General features: G+C 55.5%; 7 protein-coding genes across 7 annotated transcripts; 3 read left to right on the forward strand and 4 right to left on the reverse strand.

Moving 5' to 3' along the window:
* Positions 1-77: 77 nt before the first annotated feature.
* Positions 78-818, forward strand: BAUCODRAFT_32604 (uncharacterized protein). Its single transcript, XM_007676331.1, has 2 exons — positions 78-670; positions 725-818. The coding sequence occupies exons 1-2, from the start codon at positions 235-237 to the stop codon at positions 796-798; spliced, it is 510 nt and encodes a 169-aa protein (XP_007674521.1). The 5' UTR covers positions 78-234; the 3' UTR covers positions 799-818.
* A 136-nt stretch (positions 819-954) lies between these two features.
* BAUCODRAFT_23294 (glycosyltransferase family 69 protein) lies at positions 955-2,381 on the reverse strand (the record flags this gene model as incomplete). The annotated part of the gene is made up of 2 exons (XM_007676138.1): positions 955-1,599; positions 1,767-2,381. The coding sequence occupies 2 exons, from the start codon at positions 2,379-2,381 to the stop codon at positions 955-957; spliced, it is 1,260 nt and encodes a 419-aa protein (XP_007674328.1).
* Positions 2,382-2,562: 181 nt separating this feature from the next.
* BAUCODRAFT_32606 (uncharacterized protein) lies at positions 2,563-3,856 on the forward strand. The gene has a single exon (XM_007676332.1). The coding sequence runs from the start codon at positions 2,695-2,697 to the stop codon at positions 3,757-3,759; it is 1,065 nt and encodes a 354-aa protein (XP_007674522.1). The 5' UTR covers positions 2,563-2,694; the 3' UTR covers positions 3,760-3,856.
* Positions 3,857-3,947: 91 nt separating this feature from the next.
* On the reverse strand, positions 3,948-4,803 carry BAUCODRAFT_32607 (uncharacterized protein; the record flags this gene model as incomplete). The annotated part of the gene is made up of 2 exons (XM_007676333.1): positions 3,948-4,640; positions 4,698-4,803. Coding segments are annotated over 2 exons (348 nt in total), but the record flags the coding sequence as incomplete, so codon positions are not given.
* Positions 4,804-9,259: 4,456 nt separating this feature from the next.
* Positions 9,260-11,200, reverse strand: BAUCODRAFT_66410 (uncharacterized protein; the record flags this gene model as incomplete). Its single annotated transcript, XM_007676404.1, has 1 exon — positions 9,260-11,200. A coding segment is annotated over one exon (1,941 nt), but the record flags the coding sequence as incomplete, so codon positions are not given.
* An 895-nt stretch (positions 11,201-12,095) lies between these two features.
* BAUCODRAFT_32610 (uncharacterized protein) lies at positions 12,096-12,667 on the forward strand. Its single transcript, XM_007676334.1, has 3 exons — positions 12,096-12,312; positions 12,393-12,440; positions 12,499-12,667. Exons 1-3 carry the CDS (start codon positions 12,276-12,278, stop codon positions 12,606-12,608), a joined length of 195 nt encoding a protein of 64 aa, XP_007674524.1. The 5' UTR covers positions 12,096-12,275; the 3' UTR covers positions 12,609-12,667.
* Positions 12,651-14,592, reverse strand: BAUCODRAFT_32612 (uncharacterized protein). Its single transcript, XM_007676335.1, has 2 exons — positions 12,798-14,592; positions 12,651-12,735 (listed from the first exon to the last, which is right to left on the reverse strand). The coding sequence occupies exon 1, from the start codon at positions 14,227-14,229 to the stop codon at positions 12,961-12,963; it is 1,269 nt and encodes a 422-aa protein (XP_007674525.1). The 5' UTR covers positions 14,230-14,592; the 3' UTR covers positions 12,651-12,735; positions 12,798-12,960.
* Positions 14,593-14,973: the final 381 nt, after the last annotated feature.

Raw genomic sequence — 14,973 nt, forward strand, 5'->3', positions numbered from 1 at the left:
TGGCTCGGCGATTCATACTGCGACAGTACGCTCTGCATCATCAGCAGGGCAGCAAACGAGGCTCGGCTTGTCTGCGAGCAATCACTCCGCTTGAACATGCGTCGCCGATTTGAGCAAGGGTCATTGTGCGGTTTCGCACGGTAGGTGAGTTTAAAGCGTTGGCATTCCTAACCTTGCAGCTTCCTTCAGCAAGCCCAACATCTTCTTGCTACTCGGGGGCCACAGACGTTTACAATGTCGCACTATATCACCACGCACGACAAGTCCGGCAAGTCAGTGTTCTCCAAGACAGTTCCGTCCGAGCCTCATCCAATGCCAATTCCCGCTGGCAATTTGCAGCTCGTCTATACATCCCATACCTTCCGACCAGACCTTAGCAAGGAGGCCGACATCGAACAGTTCGCACACGACCGCGCGAACGGTCTCGGCAATGCTGTTACGCCACCTAGTGGCGTAGCAGCGGCCTTGGTAACGATTGAACCGAACGCTACAGGCATCTGGCATAGGACAACCTCGGTCGACACCATCGTCATGGTCGAGGGCGTTCTCGAGCTTCATCTTGATGGTGGAGAAGTCCGGACTTTGAAGGCTGGGGATACGTGCGTGCAGCGAGCGACTATGCATCAGTGGAAGAACGTCACGCCAAATTACGGATCGGCGAAGATGGCCGGTATGTTAGTTAACGTACGCGTATATGTGACAGTGCCGCTGATGGAAAGGCTAGCGTTTGCCTTGCCCATAATCGAGCCATTCGTGGTTGCTGGCAGGACGTTGCAAACCGACTTTCGGTTCGAATGAAGTGACCTGCAGGACGCCAGCACTGCTCCCTTAATCTGTTGAGCCCGCATTTGTCCTCTCGTTCCGGCAACAGGCCGATGTGGAGGCGGAGGCACGCGGATTGTACGGTAGGATGCTGTACTACAAGTAGGTAGCCAGTAAAGCTTAGTGGGAGCATCAAGCGTGACCCCACCCATTCCACACTAGAATCTGCATCTCATCAATCACACAGGACTCGCCGCTTTCTGTGTTGGCCGGGTCCTGCCGCCTCCATGCTTTTAATTTGGCCTCCTTCGAGTGATCCTTTCGCCATAAACCTAGAGCACGCATCCACCGCAAGCCACGATTCAGCCACAGTCCTTTGGATATGGACCAGCTTGAAGGCCAAGTACCTGCGTTCATCGCATCATACGAAGACCCGTTGTATGCCACTCGCACATTGGGATTGATCCATACGCCTTTTGAACGTGTCAGAGGGTTATCAGCATGGATGAGACAGCATTCCGAGGCCTCCAAGTGTGACACTGCCAGGCTATCCGGTAATGCTCGAAAGACGAGCGGGTTGGCGTCATAGAATGGCGCCGCGTCGAATGCCACCATGCCATTCCAGCAGCTAGAGACCGGGATAGGCTCAGCGTGTGTCAAGGCATCCCGTGATTGGGCGCTTCGGAAGAACGGCCAGGTGTCCATAATCGGGGCGTAGCCACGCGCGTCACGCAGAGCGAAGGTGTCATAGAAAGCCGGTGGAATCTTGAAATCGAGGGCGCAGGCAGCGGCGAAATCGCCACTTCTTGTGTTCAAGAGCTTACGAACGTTGTATGACTATCTGCTATTAGTCTCCACTAAGTAATTATGCAGCAATACGATTTGCAGATGTAAGGATTCTGGTATGAGGCCATGAGCTCAGGACATGATCGACAACACCAATAAGAAGCGAGTCCTAATGCGAACGTAGAGTAAAGATAAAACAATCACAGCGTCGTACTTACGTTAAACACCACGTCGTTGAGCCACAAGACCTTGTCGAAGGTCTGGCCCGCCTCACGAAGTTCATACAAGGGCTGCATTGCCTGGTTACGTAGCCGTGCAAGATAAGGTATGCGTCTGGGCACCCACGTTCCTTTAGTAAGTGTGAACCACTCTGTCCAGTTCTCGTGGTAGGCTTTCGACTCGGGCATCTGAACCCAGCCCGTGGGTTCAGGTACCTTCTCCACTTCGTCTTTGTGCGAAGATTCATCAAGAACTACGCGATGCGGTATGGCGTTCCGTTCGAGCATTTCGTCCAGTTCTCGGAGAGCGCCTTTCGCATCGTCTATACTGCCGCTTTCGTAGACGGAGACGAATACGTTTTCGGTTCCGATGTCAATAGCGAGTTGTAGGACGGCTGAGACCCAGTGTGATCGTAAGATAAGCTCATCGGTCCAATGGATACTAGCGATGAAGACCTTTTGATCGCTGAACGGAGCGGGCTCCTTCGTGGCCTCGTAGAAGTAAGCGCGGCGTACTTGTATCACATCCCATGCTGTCCAGATGATTACGAACAGCGCCACAAGTCGACCAGCGCGGCTGAGAGAAAGGCGCCTGTTGCGCACATTAAAGAGCATGCTATTGTACCTTCATGTTTCTGGTCACCCCCTCGAATCGTTCGGATTAAGAGCGAGATGCTAAAGACATGTTTCAAAGAGTTGGGAGGAGATACGCGCGAGCCTTTCCCGGGAACTGAGTAATTTATAGCTTAGGAAGTATGCTAGATAATACTGCTGAATGGGTACATACCAATGAGTTCAGAATGCATGGTTGACTGCAGTGTAATCCTAAGCGTTTCGCCGGACCCGAGTCCGCGATCTCCGCACTCCGACTGCAAGCAGGTGTTCGGTACGACAAAAAGTTCCATCTTACCCTCGCTGGCATCCTGCAATGTCCCGACCTGCCACTCGCTCTCTGGCCTCATGGCAGCAATATCACGCCATCTTCACCCAGCAGTGTCTTCGAGGACCGCGAAATCGATTCGCCAGCAAGTCCTTAAGACTCCCTAGCCACCCTTCCCACCATGGCACGCGACCATTCTCAGGCTCCGCATCATGGCATGCTGGCCAGATGGGCAAAGCGTTCATGCCCAGCGCCGGAAGGCGCCCACAGCAATCAATGAAAGTGCAGAAAGCCAAAGCGGAACGCGATGCCAAACGGCAAGGCATAGGGTTTGACATTGGTCTCATACCAGAAACTTTCGTGATGCCGCGGGGCAAGAACCTGCCAAGCTGGTTCAGCAACTCCAAAGACCGTCGAAAACTAGAGTGGGCACGGCTCAAGCTGCGATTGAAGGAGTTCTACAGCGCCGTCTTCTACCGTTTCTTCTCCATTCGACCAAACCCCCGATTGGAATGGCGGAAGCTCCCTGGCATAGCCAAGGAACTACACAAGGAGATGTACGAGCATTTTGCGCAGGGCAACGTGGCGGCGATCGAGGGCAAGCTTGCGGATGGGATCTACGGGTCGTTGCAGAAACGGATTGGGCTGAGGCCTGCCAATACTGCGATGAGGTGGAGGTTGCATAAGTACCTCAGCCGGCCAAGGACGGTGAGCTACAAAGCCACGCTGCTACCGCCCGCCACGGCGGTGAGTAAGTATGAGCGCAACGCCATGGTACAGGCGGTGGTGAGGATACACAGCTTGCAGTCCTTGCAGCGCGTGCAGCGAGTTAGCGAGCGAAATGAACGCGGCCAATTGCGGGTGCGAGATGTGGTGCTGGACTCGCAGGGCAGAGAGGTCCCGGAGACGGAGTTGGAGCTAATGCCGAAGGATGCGAAGGAGTCGGTCGAGTATGTGGTGGTACAGAAGTTCCACCGCGCGGGTAAGGAAGGGAACTGGGAGCTTTGGGGCACGACGGAGGAGACGACGTTGGAGAGACTGGAGAGCGATCAGAAGGCCCTGCAGGATGCCGTGAAGGCGCAGAGCGCGGCGAGGAGGCTGGCGGCTGCGTAGGTAGGCAGTGTAAGATAGCTAACTCCTCTTCGTGTACAAGACAGCGCTTTACTGTACGAGCACTCGTCCGCAAACGGCGGACGCAATAGTCACCTCGTACTTGAAGTCCCATGCCGTGCCGAACACATTCCGCAGAGGTGTACTAGAGAGCTCCTCGAAAAGGGAAGGTGCGTAACAGATGCGGGAAGCGCGAATCAATGGGGCGTACGCGAATGAGTGTAGGCACAACAAGTTCACAGCGACATTTACGCCGTCTATATCTGCTAGGTCCTACGGGAAGCTTATCCGTCACCGCTGGCAGAATCCTCTGCAGCCACCCAATAGCCGCTCTGTAGCTCTCCATTGCCGCCAAATGAGCCGTGGGTTTGCCGCCGGAATCACGTAAAGCACGCATGTATCGATGCTGAACCATCATAAGAAATCGCTGATCGTAGAATATCCGTCCTCTAGGCTACCTTGGCCTTCGCCCCGCAGTCATATGACTGCTGTCGCAAGTCGTGCCCTCGTTTGATCATTATGTTGTGGTCGTACGATGGTCGTACGGGCATGATTGAGCTCTTTGTGTTTGAAGAGATCGGTTGTCGCGAGGTCGCTGTACGGCTTGCGATGCCGGGCGGAAGACCACCTTATAGGCGCGCCTTAAAAGCCGTGGACTTTGATGGTCTTGGCATCCAGTCCGAGACCTTCCTTCTTGTCTACGAGAAACTCCTGCACATCTTTGCGCTGATCACCCTGCAACTGGATCACCTCGCCCATCTCCGTGTCATTGACGATCGTGCCATTGCAAGCGAACTTCTTCTTGATCACTTTGAGAATCTTCTTCTGGTCGAACTTTTTGGGCAGACCTTGGACTGTGGTCAGTGTCTTACGACCATTGCGCTCTACAATACATTATTAGTCGGTGGAAGGCATGCCAGCGGAGTGTGGACAAGACGCACGCTGAATCCGTATATGGATGTAGTTCTGGGACTGCTTGGTCTCTCCGGTATCCTCATCGGCTTCTGCGAAGGGATCGAAGGATTTGAGGTTCTCGATGGAGGCGGACCTGCAAGATGGGTTCAAGTCAGCGCCTATGCAAGGCTTTGCGGCGTGTACTGATAAGGCTGTGTGAAGGCTTTGTTTGCGGGCACGTACATAAAAAGCGCGCTTGTTCCTGCTGTAGTTCGAGTCCTGAAGTGGTCGGCGAGGTTTTTGTTGGCGAGATATATGACTTATGATCGTGTGATTGCCTTTGAGTGGAGAGTGGTAGTTGTCGGGTGAATTGTAGGTTATGAGTGAGTGACTGCGGGCTTCGAAAGTAGTGGGGGTTTCGACCGAGTGGCGGAGCACGCTAGTCAGCACCCGCTCGGCTCCAGCCGCCGGTCTCGTGACTGTCACATGCTTCGTCAAGACCTCCACCCTCTGTGGCAGATGACACCATCCTTACTTTCTCGGGCTCATTATATGTTACTGTATCCCATAACTTATATGGGCAGTTTGTGCATACGGTCAGCCTAGTGGTGAGATCGTCTGCTTCATTCCTTACCAACATCTCGGCAGGAGAACAAGGCGGCGGTGTTGTATTGTTCGAAGCCGGTAGAAGTAGAGGAAGATGGCTTCTGGACAAGGCGTGATCTATAGCTCGCAGACACGAGTATTGTTTACGGAGACTGTTTGGATGTGATGGCACTGCTAGTACTACGTACTCGGACGTCTTCGGAATTCACTTCATGTAGGGTAAAATTGATACTGTTCGTCGGCGTTACCGGCAACGGTTCGCGTGCCTTCCAAGGCTGTGAAAGCGTCTTGGCCCGTGCCAGGATTCTCTATGTTTCACATTCGTTCATCTTCCCGTGGCAAGACAGGGCAACATTCTCGCCCATACTTCCAGCCACGAATAACTAGTCACGACTGGCTCCCACACGCAGGCATATCCTAGGCTGATCAACCTGCAGGCTTTGCTGACCACACGCAGCACATCATGGACCAGTCACTCATAGCCAAAACTGGCACCGGAGCTAAGAAATAGCATCTACAAACTGGTGTTACAAAAGGATGGCAAAATCAGAGTTAGCGTGAAATATCAAGCGAGACACCCACTGTCGCTCGCAATCATGGCCACCTGCTGGCAGATGAGGCGCGAAGCTCTTACAGTTTATCTCGGTGCCAATAAGTTCGAAGTCGATACTAGCGCCCTCCTTTTTGTAGAGTTGTACGAGAATCCGCCTACACATTCGAGCTTCAATACCCTGCCAACAGCGTCAAGCTTGATGGCCTACAGAGTCGCTTCCTCAGAAACGCCATAGCATTTTGTGTGCTGGTTAGAAAGGCTACAGCAGATCGCCACCCGCCCATCACTGTGCTGTTGGGCCATGTCTCTTCTCACCTCCAATACAGTCACCTGTCTCTGCTCATGGACCTCGCGCGGCGATTCGGTCGAGGCTGTCCTGGCACACTGGAGAGATTATGCTTTACCTTACAATGTCGGGATGTTGCGGTCTACGCCGCAGAGCCGCTCACTGAGGCGCTCGATGAGGACTGCTTTACGTACCGCTTCAGACTCACCTCTGCAGCCGACACACAGGCAGACCTTCATGCGAGTAACAGGTGACTTCGAGCGCAACTGGCAGAGAGCGGACAGATGCCCGCTGATTTTATCGATGCCGAGAGAGCACTTGAGCGCTTCTATAAATGGATGTGCGCAGCAGCGCTCGGGTCAATGGAGACAGTCGAGAGCGACAATGGGCCGCTTTGGGATCGATGGACGTAGAGATGTTGCTGCAAACGCAAAGGAAGACACTGATATGGATTCGACGTTGACGCAGAGGATGATTTGGTGCGTAGATCTCAGCACTAACCGCGATGCGCAAGCAGGATGCGAGGGTGCAATGAACACTAACATGGGTTTTCGTAGCGTGATGAGAGGCAAGAACATATCACGGCCATTGCGCTTGCATCAACATAGCGTTCGGTTCATGGCTTTACCGATATATACTCCCACAGGCACCAAGCCAAACATATCACGCTATGCGTTCTCATCACATGCGATCCCGCGCAGTGTCTGCCGACAAACGCCCCTCGCTTGAACGCTTCACACGGCATAACTATAGTGAACGCAAAAGATGCCTACATTCCCCATACATGGCCGTGCCGCTCAAGCCTTTCGAGCGCCAAATAACGACAGACTCAAGCTCGTGTCATTCTCACCCATCATCGGTGTAGCATCCGGTAGGATCTCCCATCTCCGCAGCGCGAACGGCGCTGTCTTCATCTCCGGCTGTACCTTTGTGATTCCCAACCCAGACTGCGCAGCACGATGTTGTATCGGCTGCGATGAGGTTGCTCCGATCAGACCAGGCGCCCTAGATCCGCTCTGACCAGACTGTGAAGGGTGTCTGGCCAGGGCTCGCTGCTGTGCTGTGCCCATCGGCTGCACGGGCGATGCGAGAGCCAGCCACCCTGTCTCGGCCGGGCTGTAGTGGTTGAGGATTGCTCGCACCCGCGAGTCTGTGGGCTTCATCGTGTGGGCGAGGTTGCTAAGGACGTCCGTAGACAGAGTGTCTGCGAGCGAGGCTGCCATGTCGAAAATGTAGTCAACCTCGTCTGACTTTGTCTGCACTGCCTGGTGGACAAGGACAGTAAGTAGAGCAACAAGTAGGTTGGTTCGTGCCCGTATGCTGGCGTCCGTCGCAATAGACGGCTTGTTCACATGCAGGGAGCACATGTGCAGTATGATCGACAAGCTCTGCATTACCGAGTTCTGCGCGGTGCTTTCTTGGTTATAGTCTCCGGTAAAGCTTGACAGCTGTTTCTCAACCTCTCGGAGCTTCTCGGTGAGCGAGCCCAGTGCAGCGCAGTTGTCTTCGTCTTTCAGCGCAGAGCTAGTAATCTGCAGTGCGTCAAGGTAAGGTTGGGCAGCCGAAATTTTACTCAGAAGCTGCTCTCGAGCCCAGGTATGCATGGACTGCTTGACCTGTGAATCCGTGGCATTCAAAAGCTGCGGCCAGACACTGTTGCCCTGCCCAATTGCTTCAGTGAGCGCAGATGTTACAATCTCTGGGTTCGCGTCGAGGATGTCCCGTGGCACAAGCCACCGTAAAGCACCCGCCGAGTATCGCAATGACAATGCATCAGCATGCCTGAGGACAGTACGAACATCCGCGCAATCCGCATCCACTCCCTCCAAACCACGCTCGAGAGGGAGTCTCCAGAGACGCCTCGCTTTGTCGGGGAGCGCTTGGCGGCCTTCAGCTTGCTCGCAGGCCCACTGCAGGTCGAAAGGATCGGTAATGTGGCTTGCAAGTAGAAGCTCTCCCACGGCCGGATCGTTGCAGTCGAACTGGGCGTCTGCACATGCCAGAACCAATATCTGCAAAACCACAGCCGTGTTCTTCGCTTGGTAACGCTTCTGTAACACTCGGTACCGGTAGAGCTCCTCGGTCGTCAAGTCCGCGCCGTAACCTCCGTTCAGGAGTGTGCGAATTACCAGCGCTGCTGCGACAGGCGTTGAAAGCTGCTGTGCACAAGCCATCATTGTGTCGAAACCGACGCACTCGCTGGCAACTAGAGCGCTGACAGCGAACCCGGAAAATTTATCGGCTGCCTCGAGGTATGACCGGACGGCTTCCGTCGCAAGCTCATAGAAGGTGCTGCCGCCGACAAGTCGGAGCTGGTTCAGCCAGGTACACAGCTTGCTGGGGTTTCTTTGAGTCTCTAGCCGTGTCTTACCGGCACGTTGCAATATTCGCGTGAAGACACGTTGCAGGAGCTGGTAGTCCATAATGTTACCACTCGCGAAGACCGCATCGATATCATCGTCCGACTCGAGCTTTGTAGCATACATGCTGATGAAGTTGTCCGAAGCGGGCGAGCAGACTGCGGCCGAGCTTTGCTGCTCGCAGATGATGAGGTCGCTGTTGAGGAGGTCTGTACTTGATTGGTGATGGAGGCTGAGTTTCATGAGACGCATCATGGCAGTGATAAAGGTTCGGTCGAGCGGCTGCTGCGAGCGCACGGTACGGTAGCGCTCCACAGTAATCTCTGACAGTCTTTGTAGCTGGCCGAGAGCAGCGAAGCACTCTGCATGCATGGTGACGGTGTCCGTGGCTGTTGCAAGTAAGGCAGTGTCGTCGGATGCGACGGCGTTTATGATTAGCTCAACAAGCCCTGAGATGTCGCTGACGGTCTCGTGCGTGTGTCTTAGCAGCAAAAATGTGCCCAGCTGCTCCTCGTAGGCTGCACCTGGAACTGGTAGAACCATACTTCGGGCGTAGTCGGCAACTGCGACCTTAACAGCTGTATTCAAGGAGCCGGTGATCGCCGGTGCAGACTTGAATCCACTGTCCATGGCGGCAGTCAGCTGGCTGCAATGGGTGTTTGCAGTTTCTTGCGCCTCTTCACTTCCAGCGACCCTTGCGAGCAAGGTGCGCCTGACATTGGCCTCGTATCCTGAGAGCGAAGCAGTGGGAAGCGCAGCCAGCAGACCGATCGCAGCTAATGCACTCCCTGATCGTTGCAATGCACCGGTAGAAATAAGAAACTGCAAGTAGCGGCCGACGGCGAAGGCATTAAACCGAACCAGTTCACCGATGACGCGATACACAAGCTCCAGCTGGGCGGATGTCCGCCGGTCCGCATCCCCCAGCCACGCCAGGACCGCGGCGTCAGTATCATGACCTTGGCGGCGAAGTATCTGGATGATCGTTGCACTCAAGTAAACGCGTGCATCTCCGTACCTGTATGGCGTGGAAGCCCAGTCTAACAGCGCCGCGAGCAAGTGTGAGGTATCCGGTATCTGTGCTGAACACTGCTTGGTAAGCTCGTCGATGTCGGAGTCCAGACCAACAGAATCCAGTATGTCGTAAAGCTTCACAAGGGGGCCGCGGATACGAGCCAGAGTCTCAGTCGAGGACACCACAAGCCTCTCGTTCCGCCGAGCGATGTCTTCAACGATACTCTTCATTGTGGACTCCGCATTCGCCGGTCCGGAGGGTTTAAGCAGGTGTTTGTATTTCTGCCATGTGCTCGGGATGACGAGGCATCCGCGGCTCGTCACCGCCAGCACAGCAATGAGCTTCTGCAGCCGCAACCTCAAAGCCTCGTTGCTGGTCCGGGGTACCTCGTGCAGGCCATGAATATGCGCGAGGGTGGCTTCCGCAAGCGTCCGGCCTCTTCTCACAAACCGTATCACATGCTTCCAGAAGATCAGCACAAGCACAATCCAGATAGGCAGCCTCCCTATGGTCGCCTCTGCGAAGTTAGATACAATCCAGTCGAGGTAGTGATCTACCTCCAGCAAACCCTCGGCATATAGCGCAGTCACCAGCTTGACGGCGTAGTTCATCCTACCTTGCCACTCCTGCTCTCCGCACGAGGCTATCACGCCTTCGAAGAATTGCTCGACACTGACGGTCCACTCGCGTACCCACTTGCTCTCGCCCGACGCAGCAATAGCTCCTGTGACGCCTTTCCGTCTGAACGCCCGGAGCTCGTTCGCGCCGACGCACTTCGCAAGCCATACAGCACGCTGAAGCGGTATATCCTTGCTCAAACACTGATCCAGGAGCAGTTTCCCGCGGATACCATGCGGAATCGTTCTACTCTGCTTCCGCAGTGGTACATCCGGGTTGGCAAGGTCGCGGAGCCACGCCTCTCTTTTCGTGTCCGTGACAGTAACACGGGGAGGTGGCTTGAAGGTCGAGGGCGCCGTGCACTTGCCGAGGGCCTGCTTCTTGTCCAGCACTTGGGTGAAGAGGTACGACAGCATCTGCAGACCTGTGTTGTTTTTGGAGGTAAGGTTCTGCCATATTGAGGGCTTGGCGGAGTTGCTCTCGTTGGTGCTGGATAGCTTGGTGTCACTATAGCCTGCTTTGACGACCGCATCGTTCAGCGTGTCCTCTGGATGGTTACCGGTCCAGACGCAGAAATCGGCGACATTCTTGGGTGGTGGGAGCTTGGTGGCTACCGGTGGTGGTACGACGCCAGTGGCTTTGCGAGCGGTAGACTCTCCGACCCGGCGCCGACGCCGCGCAAGCGCGCCTTGAGCATTCGGTGTCGTTTGCTTGGGAGGTGCTGGAAGTTCCTCTCCCTCTACCACGTTGTAGGCAAGTCCGTGTTCGCTCTCCTCGCCGTCACCGCCAGCTCGCAAGCCATCTCCCGTAAGCCTGGCCCTCTTCGCCGGGGGCTGACCATCTTCTTCATCGTCCACCTGGATGATGTCTGGAGAAGTGCAGACACTGCCGTTAAGCCCAAACGATGCCGCACTGCCCCTCCTGCTGGCTTGCAAGCCTTCTGCCGTCAAGTCCACGACATGGGAAGGCTGAGACGCCGATCTGACGCTGCTGAGGCGGGACGGAAGACTCGGTCGGACACCAGGCTTCGCAAAGTAGACGGAGCTCCCACTGGCGGCTCGCTGAGGAGGTGTTGGCCTCGTGAGAGTGCTCAGTGTCGTTCGCTTGTCCATCGCACAGTACCGTGAGAGCCTTCTAGCCAGCGCATCTTTCCCTACTCACGATCTTATCTCCTCTACCAACCCATGATTTCCCGTACCTACGGAAGAAGTCGAATAGTATGCAAATGCGGTTACTAGCCACTAGAGGCTGAAGTAATAGCAGAGCGGGCAATGATACGGTTACCGGCCCCTTCTCGCCATCCACAGCCGAACAGCCGTCGTCGACCCGTACAGGCTACAGAAACAGGGATGAGAGAGTCGGCCAGTCGTACAAAAGGCTGCTGAGCTGCGCCGGGAAAGGTGATGCAAGTAATAACTCCGTGCCACAACGTAACACACCCCGTCCACCGGCGACAACGCTTCCTGCTGTGACAGGACGTGCGTCAAAACGTGCGGCGGGCGTTTCGTAATTCGTTGTCGATCGGTAGATGGAGGCCGAGCCCGACAAACCTCTTGGCCCTCTTCCGTCTTCTCCGCGACAGGAAGGACGGCGTGGACGGGAAGGTTAGGAAAGCGGGTAATGGCGATAAGCCCGTTACCCGATAGCGTAATCAAATATTGGGGGTGCGGTTAAGGCGATTAATGAAGGTGTGCTAAAGCAGGCTTTGGAGCTGAAGATACGAATGAGGGTTTGACGTGCGATTGGGCGTGTGTGTCGTCAATCACTCAGCATCGTCTAGAGTCGACTTGGGACTTGGTTGCGCGTGCCACGGGTGATCCAGTCCTGTGTTCCGATTGATTTGCCCTTATGTCTCTCGCAAGCCACAGACGCACAAAGGCCCGAGACGAGACACGCCCACCACACTCCGCCTGATCTCCGCGATTCGAGACAATCGCTGACTCGGGGAGGAAGATACGACGTTCCGACGCTTGCGTTGCGCTTACCGGTTGCCTCTCTCACCTGCCGGCGCCGGACGGATTGATTACTATCAATCTTGCTGAGGTCAGCGGTTCGAGGCTTGCACAATTCATACGCGGCAGTTGCACAAGCATTGTGTAACGTAGTGTCTGCATACGCAAGTGTCACCACGTAAAGTCCGAGATTGCATGCACAAGTGGAATATCGGTGCATGAACGAGCGATAATCATGGCGAACCGCAAGGATATGCGGAGGGAGGACCTCAGTGAGTGATCGCGTCGCATTGCATCAAGCAATATGCCACTGTTTGCTGTAATTAGAGAATAGGCTGACGAGTGCTTCCAGTCGTGCCATATGTCGAACCTGCGCCCCCGAAGGAGAATGATGCCCAGAGTGAGCCGTCGACATCCCGCATACGACCAATCCCGCCCAGCGACTAACTTAAGTGTAGGCATGATGGCAAGCACACTGCCAATGGCAGCGATCTTCACCCGCAACAAGTACGCCGCTGAGAATCTCTACCTTACCACCACCACCACCCGGACGACTAAAACTGTATAGATTAATTGGCTGGACCTCCGTGATGTTCGCCGTCCAGGGGTGGCTATCAGAAACACCGGCCTCGAAAGCGACCGCCGCAACGCCTGCGTACATGTCCATCGGCATGGCGGTGCTGGGTGTGGGAGTCGTACGTACCGCAACTTCTCAAGTCCTTGTAGGAGTTGCAAAGAGTGACTAATCTTCTCGCAGGCATATATGCCACTCTTTCTCCCGCCACAGCCAATGCCACAGGCAGGCGGTGCGGGGACAGGCACACAAGCTCCGCCACCTGTACCATCATAAGCAAACCAGGACGTTAAGTGTACGAAGTGTGTAATGGTACAATTTGTTACACTACGAGCCCCTGGGGCCACTACAGCGCCTTGGTCGCCTCCATCCCACCCATCTCCTCGGCGCCCACAAGTGTATTCATCCTTGCCCGCTTCTTAAGCACATTCTCGATGAACGCCTCACCCGCCTTGTAACTACTCCGCACCAGCGGCCCGCTCGCACAGTACAAGAACCCCAGCCCCAACGCCCTCTGCCTCCACATCTCGAAGGTCTCCGGCCGCACGTACTCTTCGACCTTCATGTGCCGCTTCGTAGGTCGCATGTACTGCCCAAACGTTACGACATCTACATCGGCCTTCCTCAATTCCCGCAAAGCATCCCACAGACCCTCCTCCGTCTCGCCCAGGCCAAGCATGATGGACGTCTTGGTGATCAGCTCGGGCTTGGCGGCTTTAGCAGCTCGTAGTACATCGAGCGACTGCCTGAACTTCGCTCGTCGATCCCGAACGGTCGGCGTCAGTTCTTCAGTAGTCTCGACATTATGCGCGTACACATCCAACCCACTCCTTGCCACTACACCCACCTGCTCCAAATCTCCCGCAAAGTCTCCCGTCAAAGCCTCCACGAGGATTGTAGGCGCTTTCTGCTTGATCTTCATAATGGTCTCCGCGAAATGCCGGGAGCCTCCGTCGACCAGATCATCTCGATCCACACTCGTCAACACCACATACCCTAATCCCCACCTCTTCAACGCCTCGGCCGTATTCTCCGGCTCGTGAGGATCTAGCGGTGGAGGGGTGTTGGAGGTCTTGACACTGCAGAACCTACACCCGCGCGTGCACGTATCGCCCATGAGCATGATAGTCGCCGTGGCGGCGCTCTTGTTGCTGCCGCCCCAGCAGTCGGAGATGTTGGGGCAGCGCGCTTCCTCGCAGACGGTATGTAGGCCTAGGCCTCGAAGGTCGTTCTTTATCCGCTTGTAGTTATCGTTTGTGGGGATTGGTGTCTTGAGCCATTCCGGTAGACGCGTGTGTGTGCGTTTGCGGCCGGATGGGCCGACCTGGACTGTGCGGAGGGAGTGGGCATCGTCTACTGTGCGGAGTTCGAAGGCATCCTCTTCGTGGAGGGGCTCGGATGTGTGGTTGGGAGAGACGAAGTCGGAGAAGGAGGGGCCGGTGTTTAGGCGGTCTGTGAAGGAGCTGGCCGGGCGAGGTTGGGACGAAGGAGTCAATGGTGGAGGAGGCTCGGAGACGGCGGTGGCGAGACGCCGTTTTTGGGGAAGTATGGAAGGGCGGGAGTCGAGGACGGCGGAGGTGAGGAGACGGCGAGCGGGATGGCGGAGAGAGGACATGTTGATGCCGCGGATGTAATTGGAGTGCAGGGTACAAATACCGTGTAAGGGGGGTGTTGCGACCTCGAATGTGTCCGGACAAGGGAGGGCCTGAGTCAGCGGAAGGGTCTCCGGATCAATCCGATCCCACCTTCACCATCGCATGAAGACCCTCTATCTCCGTCAATTGAGCGCCTATACCGTCGGAGTGTGCGATTGCTACGATGGCAGAGATGCATCCTCCAGTGCAAAAATCGTTCGAAGGCGAACAATCGCTCAAGGAACCGAACATTTACGTCTCTCTCACCTACGATGAGCTAGATGCGACGAAGGCAATGGCACGAGTCAAGAGTTCCAAAGCCGGCGCCGTGGTGCTGTTCGCAGGTACATCACTCTTACCCGTCAATCACCAGGTCTCCTAACTGACCTTTCCACGCAGTAGGCTAAGGTAAGTACATCCACAGGTTGCACCCGCGATTCCTTCCAATCCAAGACTGTCACCCACCTCTCCTACTCCACCTACGCACCTCTTGCTTTACGTACCATGCTCACCATCGCCCGCGGCATCTACTCAAAGCACGGCCTTGTGGCTATAGCGCTCACGCATCGGCTTGGGAGGGTGGACATTGGCGAGGAGAGTATTCTGATTGCCGTCTCCGCACCGCATCGCAAGGCCGGCTGGGCGGCTGGGGAGGAATGTCTGGAGCGGGTGAAAGGTAGTGTTGAGATCTGGAAGGAGGAGTGGTTCGAGGACGGTGGCGTGTG

This window comes from Baudoinia panamericana (assembly GCF_000338955.1).
Source record: "Baudoinia panamericana UAMH 10762 unplaced genomic scaffold BAUCOscaffold_4, whole genome shotgun sequence".
NCBI classification, from domain to species: domain Eukaryota; kingdom Fungi; phylum Ascomycota; class Dothideomycetes; order Mycosphaerellales; family Teratosphaeriaceae; genus Baudoinia; species Baudoinia panamericana.